Raw genomic sequence first — 25,585 nt, 5'->3', positions numbered from 1 at the left:
GTGCCACGACCTCCCAAGCCCTGGTTGTCAATCACTCCGCCGCGCCCGATGTTGGTGGCGCAGCTGTTTGTATTTTTAGCCCGCGCTCGGCTTGCGTAAAGCGAGTGGAGGCTTCGCAGTACTTGCAGGATATATATATTTATTGGGGGAAAATTGGATACAATTTTGGAAATTAGGCAAGTTATGAAGAAAGCTGGGCACTTGTCCAAGATGGATCTTTGTCTTAGGACGAGGTGCACTCGTGGCACATTGAAAAGACGATCCATGGCCTCACAAGCGAGAAATCGGTTTCAGGGGTTTGCATTGCTCGCACTGTGTAAGATCAAATGGAGCACTGTGTTGCTTAACTTTAATTGCCAATATATATTGCGGTCCATTGGCTATATGTTATACCAAGCGTGGTTACATGGATTTAACCTGAAATCTGAAAACCCGGGATCATGTTTTCACCCAACAGGTGTCAGCAGCGCCACTTGACTGCATTTGAATTGGTCCGATGCGTGGCCTCGCCAAGAGGTTCCGGTGTCGCGGTCGTCACGCGTTTGTCGCAGCCTTGCCCTCGTCTTGCTATTTTAAGACCACAGCAGTTGTAACTTGCGGCTTCGGTGAAACAAGACTCACTTTAAGGTTATGTTTAATTACTTAAATCTTGCAAGTTAAAAGCCATCTCGGAGTAAAGGAAATTCACAACAGCAAATATACGAAAAACAATTGGGGTTTTGCTTTTGTTACACATGGACTGTACAATGAGACTAATAATTTAAGTACTATATTTAAACCATTGGACCTGTTTTATTCAAAATAAACATACAATGCTGCAGTTGACGACTTTTATATATTTTAACCTTTTCCCAGGGAAAATAACGTACTCGAAGAAAACCCCACCAACTTAACGCGGATTTTTTTTTCTGCAGGAGGCAACGCGTGTATTAATACAATCTCTGACATGTGACCAACTCTGCCTCATGTGCCGGACCTCCTCAGAGCTTGGAAGCTCAGCAGACTTGAGCTTGGATGGGAGATCACCATACATCATAAACAAGTTGTCATAGGAGCTATGAGGCTACGTGGTGGACAAGGGGCCGTGCAGCAATACCCATCGTTGTACAGGTGTCCCTCGATTTACCAGCATTCGGGTTGAAAACATTCGCGGTAACAAAATTGACCAATTACGGATACTTTTCGATGCGCGACATTTCACAAGCACCCGGGAGGCTGCGTCGTGATCCATCCGCGATCGCGTCGCCTCCACAGCCATCAGCTTGCCAGTCATTCCAACACGCAGGTTGTCATTTTATATTACTTATTAATCAATCGTTCATGTTTCCATTCCTTATTTTTGTGTTAAGTGATATAGACGGTGTATATTTGTTGGCGAGTAGTAGAGTTGGAATGACTGTCCAAAACACATCCCTAATTTTTTTTATTACATTCATGGGAAGAGCCGTTCAGATTTAGACATTTACTTTTACGCGATTTTTTTTTAAGGAACACGCCCCTTTTTGTAAATCGAGGGCATCCGTGCCGTACTCCTCCACTCCCGGGTCTGTGCTCCCTGCCTTCAGCCAGCAATGATCACGCGTCAAGCACGGTAAAATAAAGTGTGGGGAAGGGCACTCATTCAGCAGTGGATTGACAAAGGGCTCCGTGTGAACTTGTATCTCATACAGGGACCTCATTACCTAGATACAGGAGCCAATCCCCTTTCGTGCCTGCCTGGCGAGCGAGCCACACTCGGCCTAAAAGGGTCAAGGCTGCTATGGGTCACACACAGGAGCATAAAACAATTAACATATTATTGAACCCATCTAGAACTCGCATACACATCACCTAACAACCATACTAATATCTATCTAGGAACCTGCAGTATAAAATAACTCTGATAAAAGTACCCTAATCTACAATACAAAATTACTCAGTTGTATATTTTACAATTAAAGCTGTAAGTACTATTAACCGCATCTAAACGAGTAAATTAACCTTCATTTTGTGATAGCTTATGTTTTTGTTAGTTGAATTGCCAACTTTTTTTTTTATACACCTTGGAAAAAAAACCATCTGGCAAATTGCATAATGTAGTAAAGGTTGTTGGCTTTGTAGTACAATGGGATAATCAGGGTTAAATTTAAACCAAGTATTGCTCGTGCTACATTAATTTCACAAATCCAACAACTAAGTGCAGTGAATTTTAAGTCCACGTCCGTTTTCGCACATTAAGAGCCCAGGCAAAGCCAATCAGAATTCGCTATTAAAATATTCCAATTAAAAACACCTTATGTACTTTCAATAACTAAATTGTAAATATCCTTGGCTGGTGCTCCAGTAATTAAATAATTTAAGTAAAAACCTGGGACAAAACTGTCAAACAACATGCATCAATGTAACCTCCCTACTATACAGCGTTCACAAAAAGTACGATGAAAAGCCGCTGCGATGTTTAACCATTAGCACCTCAATCACAATGCTAAGTTAAAACTGGGAGGGTGCATCACGGCAGCTGCTGTCCTGCGTGTGGATATTTCACACTGCACTTGTGAATCAAATTTCTACCAAAACGCCACGCCGCTCGCATGCCCCACTTGGCTGCACCTGGCCAGGTGAATGCTTTGTGTGTGTGGGGGGGGAGATAATCTCACGATGGTGTAAATCTTTACATATTTACATCGAAGTAACCTACATGGTCCCCAGCGTGAGGGCATGTCGGCTAAGGAGGGGAAAGCGTCAGTCACGGTATAAGTTCGTAAGCACAGCTGGGAATGCTGACAGGATAGGTGCACTGTAAACATAAGGCTGTGGAGGTGCAGCAGCAACTTCATCATGGGTGCATGCAGTGCAGGTGTTTAACATTACCGGTTTAATAATTAGAATATTTGAGACATTTGCGCCATTTTGAAAGGACAAGACAATCACGAATGCGCCATTTCACAGCTGGGTCGTCTGCCAGTAACGGAGATGTTGCCGTGCGGCTTACTCAATTGAGTAGTTTGTCTCTGTAGCCTACATATACACTCGCAATGGGCATTCATCGATTGATGAATGGCGGTTGTTGTTGCTGCTATGTCTTTGTGTGGGGTAGCACAAGAGGGGAACGCAAAAAACATTCTTTAGATAGTGGCCGGTCAAATGGGAGGTGATCGGGGTGGTTGTAGTCGAGGGGCGATAGTTGGCACAGATGCATCGGGCCATCACTTGGGAGCTCAACAGCCGAGGCACATTTTACCCATAACCTCGGCTTATCTTTGCAGCATTTATCTCGGGAGCACTCGCGAAGCGTCACCTATTTGGGCACCTCCATCTCCGCTTGAACCCTCACAAGTTGGCTCTGTCGGTCCCTTCACCTTGCCACCTCTGAACCTGCTGGAGGCAGCACCGCCAAAACTCACCGCTCGGAGCATCATGACCTATCTAGATTTGAAGCTTTCGTGACTGCAGAAATCCATACTCTTTGGTTCTTTCGGTAAAGTCACGTAGGTAGAAAATAAAATAAATACAATTCCTTGCTGTGGTTTTCCCACCAGATGGTTGCTTGTGTTGCAATCGAAACGTCGTGATTTATTTAATTTTATACCTACGTGACTTTACTGAAAGCATCATGACCTATTTGTGCTGAACAACACGAGGAGAGCCCAGCTCGATGTTTCAAAGCTAACAGACACGGCGAGACATTGTAATGCTGTTGGACCCGGGCATGAGGTTGAATGGCCGGTCAAGTTGGTTGTATTACAGAAGGTGGAAATTGTGGACAGCTTTTGGGGTGCTCAACCGTGTGCAGAGGGATCGTGTGAAGGTGCGTGTGAACGTGCAGCCTAGTTGGTAAGCGTGCTCCCGCTGCCCAGACGCAGAAGTAGCTTCTGGCACTCGCGCAGACCGCGCTTGTCCCCCGCGCTCTCCATTGCACGCGCGGCCTCGGCCAGCATGGCCTCGCGCTCGCCCGGCGCGCCCAGGAAGGAGGGCGGCAGGTAGCGGCACGCCATCACCAGGGCGGAGGCGCGCTCGCGCTGCCCCGGCTGGCTGTCCCACTCGCGGCTCTCTGTAGCACCCACGCACGCAAACGTGGGAATGCACACACACGGTCAAGCTGCTTGGTCAGACCGTGAGAGACACCTCATGTCGTGAACCGTGGAAGACCTCCAAAGGGCGACCGACTGGGCCATATTATTATGATGCGCCCGATACCAGATAAACATATGATTGGTGGCAGGACACGAGAAGAACCTCATTCTCAAAGGTCCGACGTGCTTTCTCGGAAGGTGCTGCCAAGAATGTAAACTGTTTAATCTTCAGCTAAACATGCACGTTGAGTTTCAAAACTTCCTTGAAGGCCAGACATTAATTTTTTTATGTTTAGCGAAATGTTTTGCCATGTTCTTGTGATTGTGTCATTAGTGTTTCTTAATCATGTAAAACATACGAATCGATCCATGATGCATATTCATACGAACATTCTTTCCACTTTAGTTTTAGTGCTTAGGTTTAGATACAGGTTTCCCTCACTTCATGCGATAGGTCAGCAACCTGAGTAGGACAGAGTACACACAACGTTATCCCACGTCCGACCACGTAGCTGCAGGAGTGAACTCAAACTGCGTAAAGCGAATTTTGGGTAGACATAGGTTAGCCGCATATAGTGTGAAATCGCCCAAAACCAAACCTGCTTAAAGTGTCAGAAGGAAAAACTGAAAGGATCTCAGAAATTGTGTCCCTGTCCTCAAACGAGCATTGAGCACTGCTCATCTTCAATGGCGCTCCTGAGCCAGCGGTGGAAATCCGATCTTCATATGGCAGGAATGATCCTTATGAAAAATAAGTCTCGATCCCCACCACTTGTTTAGCGGTGGGGTAATTAGTCTACTGACCTCGGAGACCAACGGCTCAGCCAATTTCTGGCAGGGATTAACTAAACATGTCATGTTTAGGAGTGCTATTAATCTGACAACTGATCTGCATCCCAAGCCATAACTAAGCCAGAGCTCTAAAACGGTCAGCTCATAAAAAGTCAGCATAGCGGTGTTGCGTTTGCCAGCAGATGCCAATACATTTTTCCAAGGGAATGTTGTGACCACGCTTGCACCAAATAAACAGCAAGTGGGTAGCTGGCACAGCGCTTGCCTTTCGCGGTGGTGGCAGGAGTGACGCGCCGGCGCAAGCTGTTGTCGAGAAGACGCTGCGTGCGAGTTGGGCAGGCGCCCGCCATCAGTCTCGCGGTGGCCTCGTGCAAAAACATCTGACCCAAGCGTGCAAACCAAGTGAAAACATCACACATTAGCATCTAAATATTTTCCGACTCCGCGCAACACTGGCAGGGAATGGAATTACCGGTGAAGACAGAATGCGAGCAGGGAAAAGGGGCTCAAAGTATGCAAAAATATAAAGTATATCATACCAAAACAATTTTCATGGGTGCAATGCTTTAGGGGAGTTCTTGTATTATTAAAAGTGGTCACTGTTGAGTTGTATAAGTAACGGAAATGCATTACTTATGAGCATTCATCAAACCAAATCAAGCTGCTGCAGTTGTGGAATCGTGAACTTAAAAAAGGCATGCATTCGTATAAGCCTGACGTGTATCTCAGAAAATAACAAAGATCCCCCGTATAGCTTTAAGACTCTTGGGGTAAGTGCGTTATTGAGTACCTATGAAGGCCGGCACGGCACACATGGCGGTGAGAGACCAGCACCAAGCCCGGCCGCCTTTGTCTCCCTAGTGGCGAGTTCACTACACACCACTGCACCAGATACTACATTTTTAGGGCGAGTCAATCTCGGGGAGGCCCAGGACCGGTACAGATAACTGTCACTGGTGTTGGCGACCGCTCCCCTTGGAAAATAACTTGCGCGCACACACACAGGTTCGCAATTTATTCTTCGCGAGCTCAGCACAAGTGCGGTCGTGCGAGCGCAGATGAAGTGAAGATGCCCGCACCTTCCTATGTGCGGGCGGGAAGCCCTGCGCGATGCGGCGCAAGCTCGTCAGGTCCTGCTGGAAGCCCCGCATCTCCGCGGGCGGCGCGGTGCCCGCAGCGGCCTGGGCACTCGCCGTCTTTTGCCACGCATGCGTACGTGTACTCAGCAGCATGTCGCACACAAGTAGAGCCATGGCCTGCTCTCCGCACAGACGCGCATGCGTCACACGCGGCGTGGTAAGGAGGACGACCGCGCAGCCACCCGCTCGTCTCTCTCCCCTGTGCCAAGCTGCCGTGACATGGAAAGATCTTGGCTTTGCCCACAAACTGTGATTTAATGGTTACAATCTAGATTTGAAGTTTTCGTGACTGCAGGGATCCATAATCTTTGGTTCTTTCGGTAATTTATTTTATTTTATACCTACGTAACTTTACCGAAAGAACGAAAGAGTATTAATGGATAGATTTTAAAAGCGATAGTTTTCTGTGCGAGACAGCCAACTGATACGCAGCAAAAAATCACACGGCATACACCGCTAACGGGCACACAGGTCATTTCACTTATAACAAAACAGCAACAAAAATGACACAAATGTTTTTGATGTGTAACAAAGTGAGCTACAATTAAACAACATGTTAATGTTGTATACTGCTGGCAGTATTCGTGAAGGATCAAAGTGATATTTTGTTCACAAAGCTAGTGTCACGATTTTGCGCTCAACCGTAGTTTGGCTTCCAGGTTGCTGACCTTTGGGCCATTCTGTGTACGTCTTCGGTCAGACAGCAGGCCTTTTCACTGTATCTGTGCTGCACTGCAGATGCATTGTACATCCCTTCCCATACAATGCAACTACAATGCACCACAGCCACAGTTGAGCTCTTAAATAATCCGTCTTCAAAAGGGCACAACTCCGCTTGGTGAGGGAAAGCACAATGCGTGGGGCGTGAGACTGTTCCTAATCTGGCTTGCTCTCGGCTCAATCTTGGTAGACCCTGGTGGCAACGGCATAGCTAATGAGTGCGCAGGCAATGAACGTGAACTCGGCTCCAGACGCTGGGCTACGCAGAGGGAGGTGCCAACCACGCTGGGCCACCGCGTGGTAGAGTTGTCTGGCACTTTGAGAGGCCTGCAATGTTCATATCAGCTCTGCACAGTATTTACTTATTCAGGTCATAAATCTTCTGTTCACACCTGGAAAGGATACTTGATCAGTAGGTGATGTTTATCAAAGAGATTGGCAGTGCAAGGTAGGGGACATTGTGGATTACAGGACAGGAAATCGCATCGAGCGCACATCATGTTATACGTATATATGTTGAACTTCTTTCGCACCTTACGTTGCCAACCATGCTAATACAATCGGAGGTGCAGGGAAAGGACAACAAACTAAACACACGAAAAAATGTTGAAAACAACTGAGATGAACTTACAGTACTAACTTGTATTTAATGTTCTATTTATAAGTAGCAGAAAATAATTGGCTTGTAAATGCATTTCATGACTATCTTGCATACGTCTAGTCACCGAATGCTACATATGTAATGATGCATCGATATTTTGATTAAAACCGAATATTCTCATGCGATATGCATTTTAATGCGTATAAATAAATGTACATTTTGCGTGAGATTTTTGCAAACGTTACGCTCATTCCACAGTTATGGTAATGCAGTAAACTACAAAGCTGTATAACTGAGACACAAAATAGTATGAGACTGGATAAACTAAAGTTAGATATAATAGCAACAGGCAAATCATTAAAATTCCTCAATCCCTAAGGCAAGAGGGTGAACGTTAGATGCCCAAAATGCACGCAATAAACTAAACGTGGAGGGAAAGACTGGAGGACCTGGAGAAAAATCTACGCGGCCACAAAAAGTACATGCAATTTCCAAATAGACAGTGTCAGGGTCGGGGTCGAACCCACGACTTCCTGCATACCAGGCGAGGTAATTAACCTCTCACCACCGCAGGTTAATAAACACAGGTGGCCCAAAAACTGTACGTGCAGCCCCACCTTGTCGATGGGCCCCTGCGTGCAGTGCAGAGCCACGGCCAGGTGATCCCGCAGGAGGCCGCCAGCGCACTCGCACATGGCCAGACAGGCGTCACAGTGGTCCTTGCGGCCTATGAGTAGGGCCCGGCAAGCCTGCATGGCCAGCAGCACGGCCTGCGGCAGCACGCTCCTGCACGAGGAGACAGAATCTTTATTTAGCCTGAAAAAATCCAATTAGCTATTAAGCTCTTTTTCCCAGATATCCAGGAGGGGTGGGTCAGAAAGTTACAGCAACAAAAAACATAGGGCTGCAAAGTATAGGAAAGGTAAGCAAAAGTCACTAAAAATACAAAGAACATTTTTTTTTACCAGGTAAAGCTCACTTAAGTCATTTTTTTAATCTGTAATTGTGGAATGCTTGGATGTTGTCGGCCGCCTGAATCGCCCTTGAAAAAGAGCTTCTTATCTTAATGGGCTTTACCGAGGGAAAATACAATTCTGATTGTGAATATCTTGACACATGCGTTTAGATTACTTGGCTGCTATACATTTCCATACGATAAGCCACTTTGTTGAGCTATCATTTGTGGCCAGGTCACTAGTGGAAATGAGTTTCATGCTAAAATAAAAGTCGTTAATAGCTGAGTTTATAGACCAGCCAGTACCGTCACCGGCACACCGCACGTACCGAGCCAGCTTCAGCTCGGAGGGGAGGTACTCGGCGACGGAGTAGAGCCTCTCGGCCGCCTCGTCGTCGCCACGCACCCAATGAATGGCCACCATCACCACGGCCGCCCACCATTTGGCCACCGGATCCATGCCTGCCACACGGTGAGTAGGCCAGAGGATGGAAACACCATTGTGTTAGAAAATACAAAACCCAAACGGCATTGTGGTTATACCTCTTTTTTTGTGAAATTGGAAAAGAGGTATTACAGATTGGAGACACATACCTGAGCTGTGCATCTCGGCTTGACTGGCATGAGTTTGAAGCTTTGTTAATGAGACATTTAAAATGTCAAGTGCCATAGCCTCCTAGTCACTGCAGTAACATTACATCAGTCATTTGTCTTGACAGTTTTAATTATCTTTAACCTGCATATGTTCTCTAATATGTAGGTAGAAAAAATAATAGATCACGACGTTCCGATCGCAACACAAGCGACCGTCTTCAGGTGAAAGAACCAAAGAGTATGGATTCCTGCAGTCACGAAAGCTTCAAATCAAGATTATATCTTTCAAATTAATGCCAAGCATACATCGCTCCATGCACACTCTCAAGTTAAGCTTAAAGTATACTAAATCTAAAATGTACTACTAGCTTCATGATAGTTTGCAGTCTTGCAGCATTAGTCAAGTGTATTTTGTGTAACCAGGGGAAACTCAAGAAACCAGGAGTCTCATTTGCAAGAGTGACCTGGGGCATTCGTCTGGCAGAAGGAAGCTGATTGCTATTTATAATCCCAAATGTGTAATTTGAGGGTAATTGACAAATGTGATGAATTTTAACCCCAACTCTGGCACACAATGGCCGACTCTTGCGAATGACATCGGGGGATCTTTAATGTCCACTGTGAAGCAGGCAGCACTTAATAAATATTATCGTGGTTATTACAATCCCAGTAATAACCAGGGTGGCCGCTGGATTCGAACCGTGAACCTCTGCAACAAGTGGCTAACGCTCCACCACCAAGCCGCATCACAAACTAAATTTCGCCACGGGCTTGTGACGCTGACGGCACTGCCGAGCGCAGACACTCACCCGTGACGGCGGTCATGTTGGAGCCGATGGCGTAGGTTTGCTTGGTCACGACAGCCGCATTGGCGCACTCCGTGAGCAGCTGCAGGTACTGCAGTGCTTCTGAGAACTCCCTGCCAGGACGGGCACAACCAGATAGCACCGAGTGAGTGAGCGAGCATGCGTTGGGACGGTTAGAAATGTGAGCTATGTTAGCGGTGGCTCGGGTATAGTTTCTACTACGGAACTGTTGATTTATTGTTATCATCTTTCAATGAGGGCACATTGTGATTTGGCTGCATTTGAAAATGAATAGTGTGGTGGAAGAGTACGCATTATGCTGGGTCGTATGACTCGTGTCCAACAAAGACAGACCGCGACCACCCTCGTGACTTTTGAGCAACAGCCACTGAATGCACTGTGCAGTTGTGCCAACATTTATGTATTTTTGCAGGCAAGGGTTCTTTAATAGAAAATACGCATCTACAGCGTTAAGTACAGCTGATGCCTCGAATGGGGAAAAAACATACATGCTTGAGGGCAGCTACGTATGAGTGCCATTGTGCGTGGCGTGCGTGCGTGCGCGCGTGTGCACGGGCGTGTACCCGGGCTCGCATGCACCCTGCTCGCCATCGCCTGGCCGGAAAATGGTTCCCAACGCTCGTTCAAGCAGGTGTTCCCGGAAAGCCTGAGCCACTTGTGCCAGGGGGTCCACTGTGAGAGACGAAGCACAACTGTTGTAGAGGAAAGAGCACCTTCATTATGGTGAAATAATAGCAACAGTGGGGCTGAAACTGCACTCAAAAGTTAAGCACCCACACACTGCTGCTGAGAATTCAAGACAGGTTTGGTAGCCGAATTGCACCTACCATAGGTGGGCTGTGGTTTGCAGGTTGATGCCAGTTGGCCCCCCTTACCCAGATTAGCCGACGTGGAGTAGCAGCTTTGCAGGGGCTGGCTGCGAACGCACCACCCACCGTCCACAAAGAAGCGGTGGCCCAGCGGGTGGCACAGCCACTGCATAGCGGGTGGCACTGTGCCCGACTGGTTCAGGCACACCTGCCGTGCACCGCTCAGGAAGTATCGCTGAGAAGGGAAGAGAGGTGGAAACAGCACGCCATTAGCGATGGGGCCAGTCTACTTCACAGCCGGCAATAGAAGCGGGCCAAGCGAAGAGAGTGGCTCTATTAGGGATGGCAAAGGAACGAGTAAAACTAATATCTATACTGTATGCGGGTCATTTCTGTAATCTAATACAGGGGTTATTGGATCACACAGATTTATGAAACTTCCAAATATGAGCTGTACAAGATGGCTAGTAGATGTTAGTGCAACAAGTGGGTTTGTGATTCTCTATGTAAACGTCTGAGGAGAGTGTTTTATCTGCTCATATACATGGGGTTTCTTTGGGTACTCTGGTACAATTACCATGTAAAATAAAACAAAATTCACTAAAATAATTTTCCACATCACAATGCAGAACATTAATGTTATTAATTTGAAAGGTTTGTCCTTCCCCTGCTCCTCGGGTTAGGACAGTTAGCACGGTGGGCTACATACGGTTGAACATATGTACATACATACGGTACAATCAAAAGTCGCATCGGGGAACTCGCAGCACGAGTTGGAAAAACCTCCGCAGTTCTGACGTACGCTGGGGCGTTTGCAAGCACTCACGGCCAGGAAGTGCGTGCGGCGTGGAAAGCTGGTCTTGATGCGTAGGGCGGCCGTGACATAGACTTGGGCGAGCGTGTCGGCTGGGAGGGTCTCGCCCGCGCATTCTGCAAGGTTGACAGCGCTCAGCGCCACGGTCACTGCCCAGGCGTGGCCCTCCTCCAGCTTGCCTGCACGCACACGGCGGCACCGCCAACTCATCCGGGTGCACGGGAGACGCGTGCCCTTGCGAGGGCACGCAGTCAAGCGCAACTCAAGCGCGAGTAGTTGTCGTTGTCAGCCTGACACTCGGCATTTCTGGGTAAAGGGCTCCCCCAATTGTCTGCCATTCGTTCCTTTCCTTAGTTGCTTCTCCGAACTCTTCGACTTTGAAATCATAGCAGATTTGTGGCCAATTTGAGGTTCATGTTGCCACCACGCTGAAGGTTCTTTTATGTCCAGGAGAGGCTTAAATAGCATTTAGGGATTAATATCCTAAAACGTTTCAAATAGATGTGGTGCTTGGTGTTGTAAACTTTAAAAAGTTATATTTCCGGTTCAGGATAAAGCCTTTTAATCATTCAATAGTCTTGCTACTGGTAACAGGGTCCCCTGGTTATTTCTTGTTCAGTTTATTCACTGTGTAAAACTCATTGCAGATGAATGCCTGAGCCAGCACGTTTGTATGTGGACTGAATAATTAACTTCCACTGTGTGCCCTTCTCGATATTAATCTCTGTACACGCTGCGCAATATAATCTATGAATTGCACAACAGGGTTGAAGGTCTTTACTTTCTAGAGAACGTTTTTTGCAACCTAAACAGCCAGCATTGTGTAGGTCAAAGAATGGTTGTAAGTCCAAGGCCAGTAAACTTTGGGGATCTTTCCAACTACACTTCGCGTTGACGTCAGCGACGGGAGGCAGCACACCGTACATAGCCAACCGAGCTAATAGGAGGTGCGAAAACGAGCTCGCACCCACCCACCCGTCATGTGCAGCTGGTGCAGCTTGTGGTAGACGAGTGCGACGTCGCGCATGCCCTTGCACGCGTCGGCACGGGCCCCAGGGTCGGCGCGTAACGAGCCGGCACGGCAAGCCAGCCAGCGGCCCAGTCCCGCACGCTGCAGGAGGTGCCGCAGCAGGCCCCAGCCCAGGCTGCACGCGAGATCGAGCGGCGAGGTCGGCAGTGGACGGCCCGCCGCTTTCAAGCTCACACGCAGGTTCTCGGCAGCCGCGACAAACTCCCCCTGCGGACGCAGAGAGAGAGAGTGCAGTTTTTTTTCATTTTAAGTTTCGCTTGACCCCCTCGCACGCGGATTATGACGCTGCACGTTGTCTTATCGCTTGAATGTGAAGTTATTCAGTCGAAACGCCCCCGCCAAATACTTTGAAAATGTTTAGTATAATGTTCACAATATTGTGATCACACTCATTGAAATGCATGCCAAGCTTCCATCAGCCGCCGCCATCTTGAAAACCACGCTCTACTTTACCCAGTGTTTCTACAAAAGGAAGTATAATTTCCACCACGAGGTTGTCACACTGAATAGATGACGTCCCACGGAGAAGGCTGCATGCACAAAACATCAAGGCGTATGCACCACGACTGGAATGCTCACAAATCATAGCCATCCACTACATTGGGCAACATGCCTGATGGGTTAAGAAGATATGAAAGTTTGTTTCCATTTCTGGGCGATAGTATGAATTATTTTAAGAGTTTGCCATTTTCATTACAGTACAGGGGAAGCAACTTGGAAGCTTGGAATATAACAGGGCTAAGAAACAAAGATATAATTTAAAAGAATTAGAAGGTTGTAATGAATGAGATACGTGCAGGATTGAGGGCAGGTTACCAAGACAGCCATTGGTGTATCACCTATAACTTTGTGTCCAAGGGTAAGAACTAAAGCTGTAAGCGTGGTCAGGAGCTGACTGCAGCGGCCGAGGGATCTAGCAGAAGGAAATGATGGCACCAATGGCAATGACCATGACAGCTCAAAGCTGGCAGTCACTTGGTACAGATGGGTGCACGGGTTCACTGCTGTTAAATACTGTGAACTGACCCTGGCTAGGTCCATGTCAGCCTGCTTCCGATGCCTCCAGAAGAGCAGTGCGGCAGGCGAATGTGGCCGCATCACCGGTTCGCCGTACACGAGAATCCGCGCCAGGACAGCCAGAGCCAGCACCCCATTCACCAGCCACAGCAGCAATGTCGGCATCAGCCAGTCCCACCAGCTCTCGGGCCCATCTGCAGTGACAAGCCAGTTGGGAATTGCTATCAGTAAAAACAACGGTGGCATTTTGTCTGACCGGCCATTAACAGCTGCAGATAACCTTACCACTGTTATCTGTAGCACTGCTTTTTTATATTGCAGGATAACACTACAGGAAATTGCCTTTCGCGACAGTAGATGGCAATGAGAATAATTAAACTGATGTAGAAAAAAAAGAGTTTTTTAAAGTTGTATACAGAACTAGAACTAGACAACACATTGTGATCACATTTTGAGTGCAGAAATGCTCAAGCTGATGTGAGCTTGGAGAATGAGAGTCATTGGTTACATCCTAGACACTGTCCGGAATGAAGCGTTGGGCAGCTTTAGGTTTGTGTGTGTGGGGTCGGTGCTACCGTTGAACGAGAGAATGTTGCGGCCTGGGTAGTGCATCTGGTTGGACACCAGCCCTGTGGCACGCAGCAGGAACCCGAGTGGGTTGACAGAGAGGCACAGGAACAGGAAGCCACAGAGCAGCACACGGGAGCGGTCCACCATGGTCAGCCCGCCGGGCGAGCCTGGCTCCTCCTTGATCTGCATCTGTGGTCAGGTTAACGGCGTTCGGTGAATAATCAGTTTCAATACGAACATGGGAAGATCATTATTGTAGATGTAATGAATGTTGAGGGTGTAATCACTCGGGATGTGCCAAATCTCATCAGATTTCAGAATCTCAGCAGGTTTGAGCCTGGACAGTGGACTGATGTGTGACTAACACGCATAAAACAGGTGTTGCGGGCTGTAGAGCAGCAATATCCACTGTTTTTCTCTGTGATTCAATCTGCCTTTAACCTCTTAACCTGTGTGAAGTATGGTCAAATAACCCCCACAAACACCATGGCACGGGAAGGCCCTCGTACTCCTAATCGTTCCCCCCTCTCGTGCACAATCCCATTTCCGCTCCTTTTCCTACTTGCCCCCCCTAGGCACTGGAACAAACTTCCCCTCCACATTAAGCGACAAGCACCCTCCCTGTATAGTTTCCGCTCCTCCCTCAAGACTCACCTCTTCTCCCTGGCGCGTCCTTCCCTCCATCCCTAGGTACCCCCGTAATTCCCGTACCCACTAAACCTCCCTCCCCATACCCCATCCATATTCACCGTATCACTTTTAGCTACCCTCATTGTACCACTCATAACCCTTGTAAAGAGCCTTGGATAACGGCGCTATATACAAACTTGATTTGAAGCTTTTGTGACTGCAGCTAGAAAACGAACTGGATGCCTCACTAGCACAGCCACCGTTGCGCGTTGGTTCGTTTACATTGACATGCTCATCTCTCACAATACAATGGCCACCTCCTCAGCTCTCGCATCAACTACACCCCCCCCCTTTCCACCCCCCATCTCGGTTCCCATCTTTGGATTTGCCACTCCCTTAGGCACAATCTCGAGCCCCCACCCTCTTGCCCGATGGGGAAACCCCCCCTCCCCCCTCTAAATATAAGGACTTGTTTCAGCAGCTTGTTAATCTCTCCCACCTGAAGACGATTGCTTGTGTGGCGATCGAAACGTTGTGATCTATTATATTTTTTCTACCTACGTGACTTTACCGAAAGAACCAAAAAGTATGCGCTATATAAATGAAGTTTCAAACTATCGTTTGGAAACCCCGGAACACACACACACAAACCGAGTGTGTGTATGTATAAGATTTGTTGTTGTGCTTTTCTTTAACTAAACGATGGGTAATCCCCGCTCGAAAAATCCTAACCACGGCGTTTCAGGACTGCAGTGACCACCATACCTTGCTGTCGTCGTAGTAGGGGCTGTCTGGCTCCGAGTCACTCGAAAAGGGACTGTTGCTGCGGTTGGGAGAGCTTCCGGCGTCCGAGTTGGGTGGCGTGGGCAGCCCCAGGGGCTCTGCTTTGAGATCGCTGCTCAGGGGCGTCCCCTCCAGCGTGTCCATGGGAGTTATTCCCACGTCCACCAGCTCCTTCAGGGTGTCTGCAGGTACCGGGTTTACAACATTCGTGTAAACTGCTACGTGCAGCAGTAACCTGGCCAGAGCGTGGTGGTTTACGCACACTGTGGCACTATTAACTCGGTGCCACGAGTTCGATCTCTGAGCATGGCTGAAATCAGTGGTGAGTTCGGGACTGGCTATGGGTCCCCTACACCCTCCTTTACCAACCCGCAATGACTGGCATGATGAAGTATGGTCAATTAACCCCATTTAATTAAAAAGGCGGGGACAGGCATTCGTATAGGAGTGGAATGACAAAGGGCCGTGTACATTATCATGATATAGCCATAAACAGACCAAGAAGGTGGTGTGTGAATGGAAATGTCATGGCTGCATGTGTTGGTGCTCCAGCCGTGTGCAGTCCTCGGCCAATCTTTTAAAAACCTTTAAAAAATGTATTTACAAATTTAGCTTACTCTGAATATTTGACAAGACCAAGTTGGCAAATTATGGTGGCATGTTTTACGCTCTTAAGTTGCTATACTAAAGAAAATAATTGCTAGAGAGGGCAATTATCGAGGGTAAACGACGAACAAAACTATGAAAAGCAAGCCGAACGCAAGAAAAATTAAGTGCATTTAGGAAACCAAACTTGACAATAAAAAACGGCATACCATTGTTACCATAGAAGCAATGTTAGTGCATAGAGATCTGAAACTCCAAATATGCAGGCATCAGGGTCGGGATCGAACCACAAATTCCTGCAATCCACGCGAGCGAGATAACATCTCGCCACTGCGGAGCCTATTTAGATCCAACTTTACGTCCCCCCCCTACCCCCGAGGACGCTAGTCAATCCTCATTCATTCACATCGACAAAGCTGGGTTGGTAACTGGAGATCCAAACAGGTTTGCAGACAGGCAGGAGATCATAGCTACAATGAAGGCAAATGTGGTGGGAGAGAAAACGTACGTCCTTTCTGCGCTGCCATCTTGAGGACAAGGTTCTCCTGCTTGAGCTTCTGGTTGGACTGCTGCAGGTAGCGGATGTACTCGATCGCCTTGCGGAGAACCGATGACTTGTTCAGCTGCCCCGCCAACAGTTGAAACAGCACAGAGCACACAAGGTAAAGCACTCGCGGTGCATGTGTCGCGTGTCGCGTGTCGCGTCTCTCGTTACTGTGATTCGTCATACGGAATCAAATCCACGATAATCCTCTCGCCCGTTTTTCAAGACATCCTTTACATTGTGATTATTATTACTCGTTCAATTGTTTAGTTTTACTCATAAAACTTTTCTGAAATAATGAAATCAGAATAATTAGGTTAGCAAAATGTATATATTCCGATTAAATGAGTAATTTTCGAAATATTTTCCAAAGTAATAGATTTTTGGTTTGTTTTAGTTTGTGTTTTGTTTCGTTCCTTCGCCCGCACCTCCAATTAACATGGTTGGCTACGTACTTGCATACATGATATAATTTCCACATGTTATGTATTTATTTATTTCTAATGTAACTGAAAGCATGTGTATTATATATTGTCAAGTAAGTAATTATGGCAGGCTTATGTTGAATTAACTGCAGTTAAATTATAATCTTTATTTCTACTGGAAGTACAGCAAAGCACAAAAACAATTGAAAATAGTGAAATACAAGAAAAAGTTTGGCAAACCGATTCCGCTATAATTGATTAAAAAACATTTGGTTTGATCGCGTAAATATGTCGTAAACCCACCTCCAAACGACACAGCCAATTAGTAAGGTTTGTCACGTAGACAAAATGTACCAATTCGTTACTACTTGGCACGGTGTGTTTGGAGAACAAACCCACAACATTGACAATTTCAGTTGACGATGTTTTCCCTGGTGAAGCTGTAGTCACTTTACTAATTGCCTGTGTCGGATGGAGGAATGTTTACAAAACATTTATACATTTAGGCGATCTAACCCAAAAAACGTTATTATGAATATCGGTTGCAAAAGTCGATGTGTTCAAGTGTATCATGGCAATAGTGTTCACAATGCCCCCTCTGCACACCCCCCCCAGCTCACCGAGATAGTTACCTTGCCCTCGCTGCCGGCGATCATGTCCTTGAGCTCGACGATCTTGTCATTGATGGAGGAGCGGTAGCGCTTCTCGATGGCGTTGTGCGCCGTGCGCTTCTCCCCCTTGTTGGGCAGCCCCATGGGCTTGCTGCTCGCCGACAGGCGGTTGATTGGCAGCTTGTCCGCGTCCACCACCATGGGCATCGTGGTCAGGATCGCGTTTCCACTCATCAGCGTCTAAAACAATGCAGGTCGTGAGCACGTGAAGTGTGCCAATAGGCTTTGTAAACAAACTGATGATTATCTGAGGTAATGGGGGAGGGGCAGGCTGCATAGTTTTTGCTAACCTACCTAAAATGGGGTGAAGATGTCTGTTTCAGTGTCACCGAGTTATAAGTGAGCAGTAGCGAAGAATTACAATTTTCTATTTCAAATCCTTATTCTATAAGCACAGTTAATGCTCAACTCGGTTTATCGGTCCACAAATAATTAAGCATAACTATCCAGTATATATAAATATACACAAGAGCAATTAAATGAGCTCATGGGTGACACATTTTGCATTAATATCCTCGTCTTGGTTGACTTGGCCCATTACTCCTGCTAGGTCGACAAACACCGCGAGTTAAAATGATGGTTCACAAGTGCCAGGACTGGTCTCGGATATTGAAACAAAGGTAAGATTTTACACCACTGACTAAAAACCAAAACTGAAAATGACTACCTCCCATCCCAACAGGAACAAAAATTCACCTCTAACTTTATTTGTTAAAGAACAAAACCAATAATAATAAGTCCTCACTTTTTGCACAACGCAGAATGCGCCCGTTATAACGCACACTGTTATTACATGGAATGTGGCCCTGTTGTAATACGGTTTCTGAGCGGTCAACGACAAACTACTTTTTGGAGCTGTGCGGCTAAGCGGTTCGTTATGGCGCGTGGAATTTTACAGTAACGTGGCGGCGGACCCTCAGTTATTTGTCTCACCATCTTACTGTGTGTGTGTACATCGCATCTCGCCAAACTTTATCGTTACTTTATTTATGGCGAAATCTTTTCACGTAACGCAGCACTTTTCAGGAACACATCTTCCACATTAAACGAGGACTTCCTGGAAATGTCTACGTTAACACCAACACACAAACGTCATAGATAATAGCCTTCATTGAAGACTCTAGTTTGCGAGTAGAGACGCACAGTGGTGTCTGTAACAGCAGCGAGTCTGTGTGTGAAGTCAGGGGCCACCTGAATAGGTGTGGCGTGCGCTGTTGCGCTGCCGCCACTGCCAGGTCCCTTTGGGGTGCCCACCACCGTGCCAGGGTCTGCCTTGAGTGTCGTCAGTAGAACAGAGTCCGCTTTGATGATCTGGGGCTGCAGTAACACCTGTGGAAACATAGTAAAAGAGGACACCTGCGGACAGCAAATCAACAGCTGAACTTTCAAGTAATACATAATGTGGTGAAGCGACACTGCGAATCCACAAAGAACATCTTAAAACTCTTGAATATGAGCGCAATGTCTTACTTTACGTGTTAAATGTGGCGTTGCAGACACTACTGAAAGATTAATTCTGACATTAGTGGTTGGGTTATCCCACCTGCTGCACCTGTGGAGACATGCTGACAGCATTGACAGCCAGACGCTGCACTTGCTGCATGTTGTGGACCTGCTGCATGTTGTGGACCTGCTGCATGTTGTGGACCTGCTGCACTTGCTGTGGGGATACCATCACTGACATCGCTTGGGGTGACATCGTCACCTGCTGCATCTGCGAACACGAGATTTGACATCTCCACTAATGAAAAGGATAAAAACGAGACTTGGCTTGACAAAGGGTAACTCTCACCGACATCAAATAAACACATCGAGTTCCTTGGTGTATTCAACAGCAGTGTGTAAAAATAAAGAATTAGGAGAATCACTGCCTTCGAAATGAAAGCCAGAAAAATCTTTACATTTCACAAAGAAGTCCTGGAAACAAGAGAGACAAAGAAGCAAGGCTATATTAGCCCAAGTACAGTAAGTCCTCGCTTAACATGTGGTGTGCACACAACGCGTTTTCGCTGTACCGAAACGGGGTTCATCCATTCGAGAATTTTTTTTACACAACGCGAAATGCGCCCATTATAATGTGGAGCATGCAATGTTACAATGCTGAACGCTCCCGTGATAACGCGCAACGCGACCAGTTGTAACGCGGCTTCTGAGCGGTCGACAACAAACTACTTGAGCTGCGCGGCTGAGCAGTATGATACAGTACGCGTCATGATACAGAGGCGTGGCACAGCGTACCCTCGGTTATTTGTTTCGCCATATCACTGTGTGCGTGCATCACAACTACCACGTTAAATGAGGACTTGTTGCACAGGAAACTGCAGCATTTCAGACACGTGATCAGGATAACAACATACTAGAAAACAAAAAAAATACAAATATACCTCATAACATTTAGTCCTGCAAGCCAAGCTCCATATCCATAAAACTCTAAATATCTCATAAATATGATTAAGGATATTAAGCTTAATCCTAATGATATTCTCGTAAGTTTTGATGTGACCTCTCTGTTCACAAGGGTTCTGGTCAACGAATCAATTAAATTACACTCTGGTAACGAACAACGGTTTGGCCAAAGATATCCGAAGACTAGCTGACCACTGTCTAAAGAACATTTACTTCTTGTGGCAAGGTGACTTCTATAAACAAAAGTATGGAGCAGTAATGGGCTCTCCTTTGTCTCCTGTGATAGCGAATTTGTCCATTGAATATTTTGAAACAAAAGCACACTAAAACCATCTGCTTGGTTTAGATATATGGATGACACATTGGTGGTCTGGCCACACGGCAAAGATACAGATTTGGCACGGTACATAAAATACAGAATTTAATATCTGGTACAAAAGATGTATTACCGAAGCTATCAACAGAAGGTGTGTACAGGATTAACTGCACGTGTGGTAAATGTTATGTTGGGCAAACAGGACGAATGATCAGCACGAGACAAAAGAACATCAGAGAAATATTAAATTATCTCAAATGCAACTGGCAGCAGCAGCAGCAGAACACGCGTGCCAACAAGGACACTCAATTGATTTTGATAACGTTGAAGTTTTGTTCAAAACTAGCAACTACAGGCCAAGACTAATTCGAGAATCTATCGAAATTTAAAGAAATAAAAATTACTTTAACCGTTCGGATAGCTACCGTCTTAGTGCTGCGTGGAAGCGAATCCTCAAATAATACATTATTTAAATGCATGCCTACAAAGGGCAGCGTACTTCAATAGGGATTACCGTTGGGAGGGCTATTTTAATAAACACAATAGACAGGAAGGACAAGTTCAAAGGGCTCGCATAATTCACATGCATAATGTACGTTGCCTCGGTAATCCCCCCCCCCCCCCCACATTGTGCAAGAGCACAGAAAGGTGGTCAATACATCTACGCCTCTATATAAGGAACGAAACAGTAAGACTTCTCCACAAATCTGGCTGTCACCTGATGAAGCTAGTTGTAATTACTGGCGAAACGTTGTACTCCGTTTGTAAATGTTGTGGCTTGGCTCTCCAACACACCCGTGTGCTGTACTAGTGACGAATTGGCACGTTCTGTTTACGTGACAACCCTTACTAGTTGGCTGTGTTGGGCGGTGGCGAGTTATAACAACACATTTATATATTTAGCGAAAGCCTACGTGTTAAACAAGCTCTATATGTTGATAAGCTCAAGTCAACAAAAACCTGTTGGGCAGCATTGGTCACATCACCACCATTACCCATAATCAATGAATTGATGGATGAAGGCCTCCCCAAGCTGTCACCATCTCTCATGGTCCTGATGTAAAAATGCACCGAGCACCTGCACACACAGGCTGATCTTATCGCTGTCTTTGTGGCAGAGGTCCCTTGGGACGTGCGTGTTCTCTAATTCGGCTGCCACTTGTTAATTATCATCCGTTCTGGCAACGTGTCCTGTCCAATCCCAGTTAGTTTCCTTAACAGTCAAAAATGTGTCATCCATGTGTTCTTATCTTTGCCTCATTGGAATCCCAAGCATGCATATCTCTGCATTAGTCAAGGTAAAGATAAAACTAATTCTCCGGAAGATCAAACAGCTCACCTGCGGCGCGATGGTCTGGTGCATGTGCGGCGAGACGGTCAGCTGCTGCACATGCGGCGCCATTGTCACGTGCTGTGGTGTCATGGTCAGATGGTGTGGGGTCATGGTGACCTGGTGTGGGGTCATGGTGAACTGCTGCGGAGTCATTGCGACCTGGTGTGGGGTAACGGTGAGGTGCTGTGGGGTCATGGTGACCTGCTGCGGGGTCATGGTGAGGTGTTGGGGCGTCATAGTGACGTGCTGCACGTGAGGTGAGATGCCGGTGGGACTAGCGGAAGTGGTGAGGAACTGGTGAGTGGGCGTGACGCTGTGTAGGTGGTGCTGAAGGGTGACGGGCTGGAGGGAGGGCGTGCTCACGACCGTCTGTATCTGCTGCTGCGCTGGTACAGCTGCGACACAGCACGTGCAATCGGGCGAGAAATGTGCAGGCGTTATGTTTGAAAAATAGCAAACAAATAAAGACCCCATGTAGCCTTAACATACTGCTGGGGCTAGTGCTGTCAACGAGCACCTATGCACCTATGAAGGTTGGCATGGCGCACAAGGAGACAGTGAGGCCAGCACCACGACCAGATTTGTCTCCCCAATGTTGCTGTTAATATACAGTAAAATAGGTACTCATTCATGGCTGAGTCGACCTAGGGGAGGCCCAAGACAAGTTCAGATAATTTTCAGATCTTAACTGTGGCCAGGAATCAAGCTCCAGACGCTGGGTTCAAAGCCCAGTGTGCTCATCACTATGCTACCAGCAATAGTGTGCACACACAAATGTAAACAAGACATCAATGCAGTATTTTTAAAAGGCAGTGCTTTTTACATTATATTTTTTTCTTGGTGCAAGTTCATAGAACGTCAACAAATGAGAGTAACGTACAAATATACTATAATAAGGATATGGGTTTGTTTAAAATGTTTTAAAAAATAACTATAAGTTCACGGACATTACCTGTAAGCGTGCCTTGCGGGGAGTAGTTGAGTAAGGTGGGCTGCGTGATGTGCACCTGTGTGGGGCTGGCCGCGAAGCTCTGTGTCATAACCACCGCTTGCTGCTGCCTCTGCTGAGTGGCCTGAGGCAGCTGGGATATGATCTGGGTCTGGGGGTACCGAGCCACACACACTCTGCACGTTAGTTGTGAATTACATATTTTCAAACCATTTTGGAACGTATGAATTTTGTTTCTGTTATAATTCCTGCAGGTCAGTCGCAATTATTTAAATAACTATAGCAGATGTGTAACAGTAGTTATTGGAATAATACAAAGATCTCCCGTATAGCCTTAATAGACTGTTGGGGCAAGTGCTGTTAGCGAGCACCGATGAAGGCTGGCACCGCACACGTGGGGGGTGGGTGGCAGCACGACGCCTGGCTGCCCTTTTCTCCATAGTGGCGATGGCATTGACATCTGCACTGAAAAGCAGCCCCACATGAGTCAATGCCCTGCCTGAGTAGGCGGTCATGGTGTAAAATGACCCGAGTAGCTCGTGATGGGAGGTGGCTTGCCTGGGTGTTGGTAAGCTGCAGCTGCTTCTGTGAAGTGGGAGCCGTGTGTGTAGAAGCAGGTGAAGGCTGCACCACTCCCGTGGGCTGTGCTTGCTGGGTGCTGGGGTGATGCAATCCCACTGGTTGCTGCTGCTGGGCTTGGCGGGCCATGGGCTGGGAGAAGGTGCTCTCCATGGTCAAGCGGGGCTGCACGGAGCCTTTAGTATCTGAGCCACCATTTGTGGATAATTGTCCATCAAACAGCCCGGGGAAGTCACCATCCTGGGTGTTGATGTATTGCAGCATCTCTGCATCAGTAGAAAACATGGGAAGACAGGGATCAGACCAATGTGGTGCACTTTAAATAATTAGATTTTAGAATACTGTACCATGCTCTTCAAACGGACAGCAGTCAATACATTGAGTCCTGCAACTATGAATGCTAACACTGACCATATGTTCAGACACGTATTACAATGCATGTAATGTGATTACATATGTACACTGAATAAGCTAGGCCAACAGTCCAAAGAACATAGACTGGTGGATAGTTGAACAGTCATACAATATGATTGGTGAGCAAGTGGACTATCTGAGACAGACAGGAGAATTATTTCAGCGGACAGTTGAACAAGCCGGACTGGCTGAAAAAGTTACGGATAAACTTAAAAGTCACACAAGCCAACAAATGGACAACCGCACAGAAAATAAAAATGTAGACAATTATCAGTGGAAGTTGTACTGTTCTTATGGGCACAGATAGACAATCTTTCAGGTTAACTAAGATTAAGTTCAGGTAATCTAGCAGGCGAACACACTGACAAGCAGATATGAATGTCTCGCAGTCCACCTGCCTCATCGACCGGCGGGCAATGTGACAAACCACGCCTGTCACAAGTCACTAACAACAGAAGAAAGGCAGTGACAGACTAAGAGGTGGTCAACCTTACAGTTGTGAGGATAAATGCACAACCTGATTAGTGGAGATTGACAGCCATATATACACACACACTGACAAGCGGATATCGATTCCAATCAAAATACGGCGAGACAACTTAGGTAGGAAGATATTACGACAAATGAAAGATCATGTGGACATTTATGGCAGGTGTACAGCCCCATGTGGATAAACGCACAGCTGAGAGCGAAGAGGGTTGACACCACGTGGCGGACAACGTCATATTTATATCGCGTGAGGTGAACAGCGAACACAGACAGTAGCTAGCATCCTAAGGCTGACACTGCAACAGTGACGGCCACTATAATGGGTCCCACGCTAACAATGTAAGTCTTTGACATTGACAAAAGTGACTAAGTTTGCCACACTAACAGGCAGTGTAAGTCCAGCATTGGCGCCCGCTGACGGTGTAAAAGTCTGACACTGACTGACAAACGCCGTGACACGCGAACAGTACGACTCCGTTAACTGACGGCGACACACGGTGACACTGACGACACGCGGTGACACGGTGAGAGTGACACGGTGACACTGACGACACACGGTGAGTGACACACGACGGTGACACTGATACACGGTGACACTGACGACACACGGTGAGTGACACGGTGACAGTGACGACACACGGTGACACAATATGACAGTGACAGGCAGACACACACGCTGCGACAGCCGGCCACACACACACACAGCGAGTCTGATAGCCAGTGACCGCCACCACCACCACCCAAGCCGCCTCTCGCGAGTCTCTCTCGCCGCGCACCGTCGATTTCGCTGAGTAGGACGTTGTCGAACTCATTCGACGAAGCGAGGCTCGGGTCCAGACTGTCCAACCCGTGCTCCTCGAACGCCATGGCCACCGCGGGAGGCTGCGCCTCCATGCCCGCACTTGGGGCGGAGGCGGCGGCGGCAGACGACGGCCGAGGAGGCTGCAGAACGCGGAGGAGCCGGGAGAAGCTCAAGCGGGGGGATCCTGCACGCCCGCGGCCATCTTGTCGGGAGGGGTCGGGGGGGGTGACGCCGGAAATGACGCGAAAGTCGTAGAGGTGGTGCCACTCGCGCCGTGGCCAATCAGAGCGCAGCCCGCGGTGGGCTGATTTGACGTCACGGCTCAGTTTCTTGGGTTCCGTCCGGAGTGACCGAGGGGGGGGATGGGCGCGCCACCCCGTTGCCAGGTCAGAGGTTGTTTACCTTGGGTTGTTTATTTACAAGTACGCACTGCACGTACTTTGCATGTTACATCTTGACTTAAAGCTTTCGTGACTGCAGGAATTCATATTCTTTGGGTCTTTCGGGAAAGTCACGTAGATATAAAAAATATATAGTGATATTTGTATTATTTTTCAAGATTGAACTGTTTATAAAGTTTGAAATGGGCGTGGCCCAAATGTCAGCAGCCAAACATTTTGGACAGACACACATTCACAACTTTGCCTTCTATATATATGGAGATATGTATTGTAATTTAATTTGTATTGGGATTGCGAGAGACGGTTTGAAACTTGGA

At 47.2% G+C, this 25,585-nt stretch overlaps 1 protein-coding gene across 6 annotated transcripts; it reads right to left on the bottom strand.

Moving 5' to 3' along the window:
* Window positions 1-119: 119 nt before the first annotated feature.
* Window positions 120-25,100, bottom strand: SREBF1 (sterol regulatory element binding transcription factor 1). 6 transcript variants are annotated; one of them, XM_078601351.1, is made up of 21 exons: window positions 24,842-25,100; window positions 23,142-23,428; window positions 22,587-22,734; window positions 21,641-22,029; window positions 19,123-19,320; window positions 18,771-18,935; window positions 17,530-17,759; window positions 16,448-16,572; window positions 15,316-15,515; window positions 13,926-14,109; window positions 13,360-13,544; window positions 12,279-12,540; window positions 11,316-11,482; window positions 10,556-10,724; window positions 10,244-10,352; window positions 9,663-9,772; window positions 8,589-8,721; window positions 7,922-8,090; window positions 5,924-6,100; window positions 5,110-5,224; window positions 120-4,030 (listed from the first exon to the last, which is right to left on the bottom strand). In XM_078601351.1, the coding sequence occupies exons 1-21, from the start codon at window positions 24,957-24,959 to the stop codon at window positions 3,807-3,809; spliced, it is 3,864 nt and encodes a 1,287-aa protein (XP_078457477.1). In that variant the 5' UTR covers window positions 24,960-25,100; the 3' UTR covers window positions 120-3,806. The 6 variants fall into 6 exon arrangements, with proteins under 6 accessions (XP_078457477.1, XP_078457488.1, XP_078457504.1 ...); XM_078601362.1 differs by having other exon boundaries at window positions 17,542-17,759; XM_078601378.1 differs by having other exon boundaries at window positions 18,771-18,908.
* Window positions 25,101-25,585: the final 485 nt, after the last annotated feature.

This window comes from Lampetra planeri, chromosome 1 (assembly GCF_965212315.1).
Source record: "Lampetra planeri chromosome 1, kcLamPlan1.2.h2, whole genome shotgun sequence".
NCBI classification, from domain to species: domain Eukaryota; kingdom Metazoa; phylum Chordata; class Hyperoartia; order Petromyzontiformes; family Petromyzontidae; genus Lampetra; species Lampetra planeri.
This window is presented reverse-complemented; position numbering and strand designations above follow the sequence as displayed.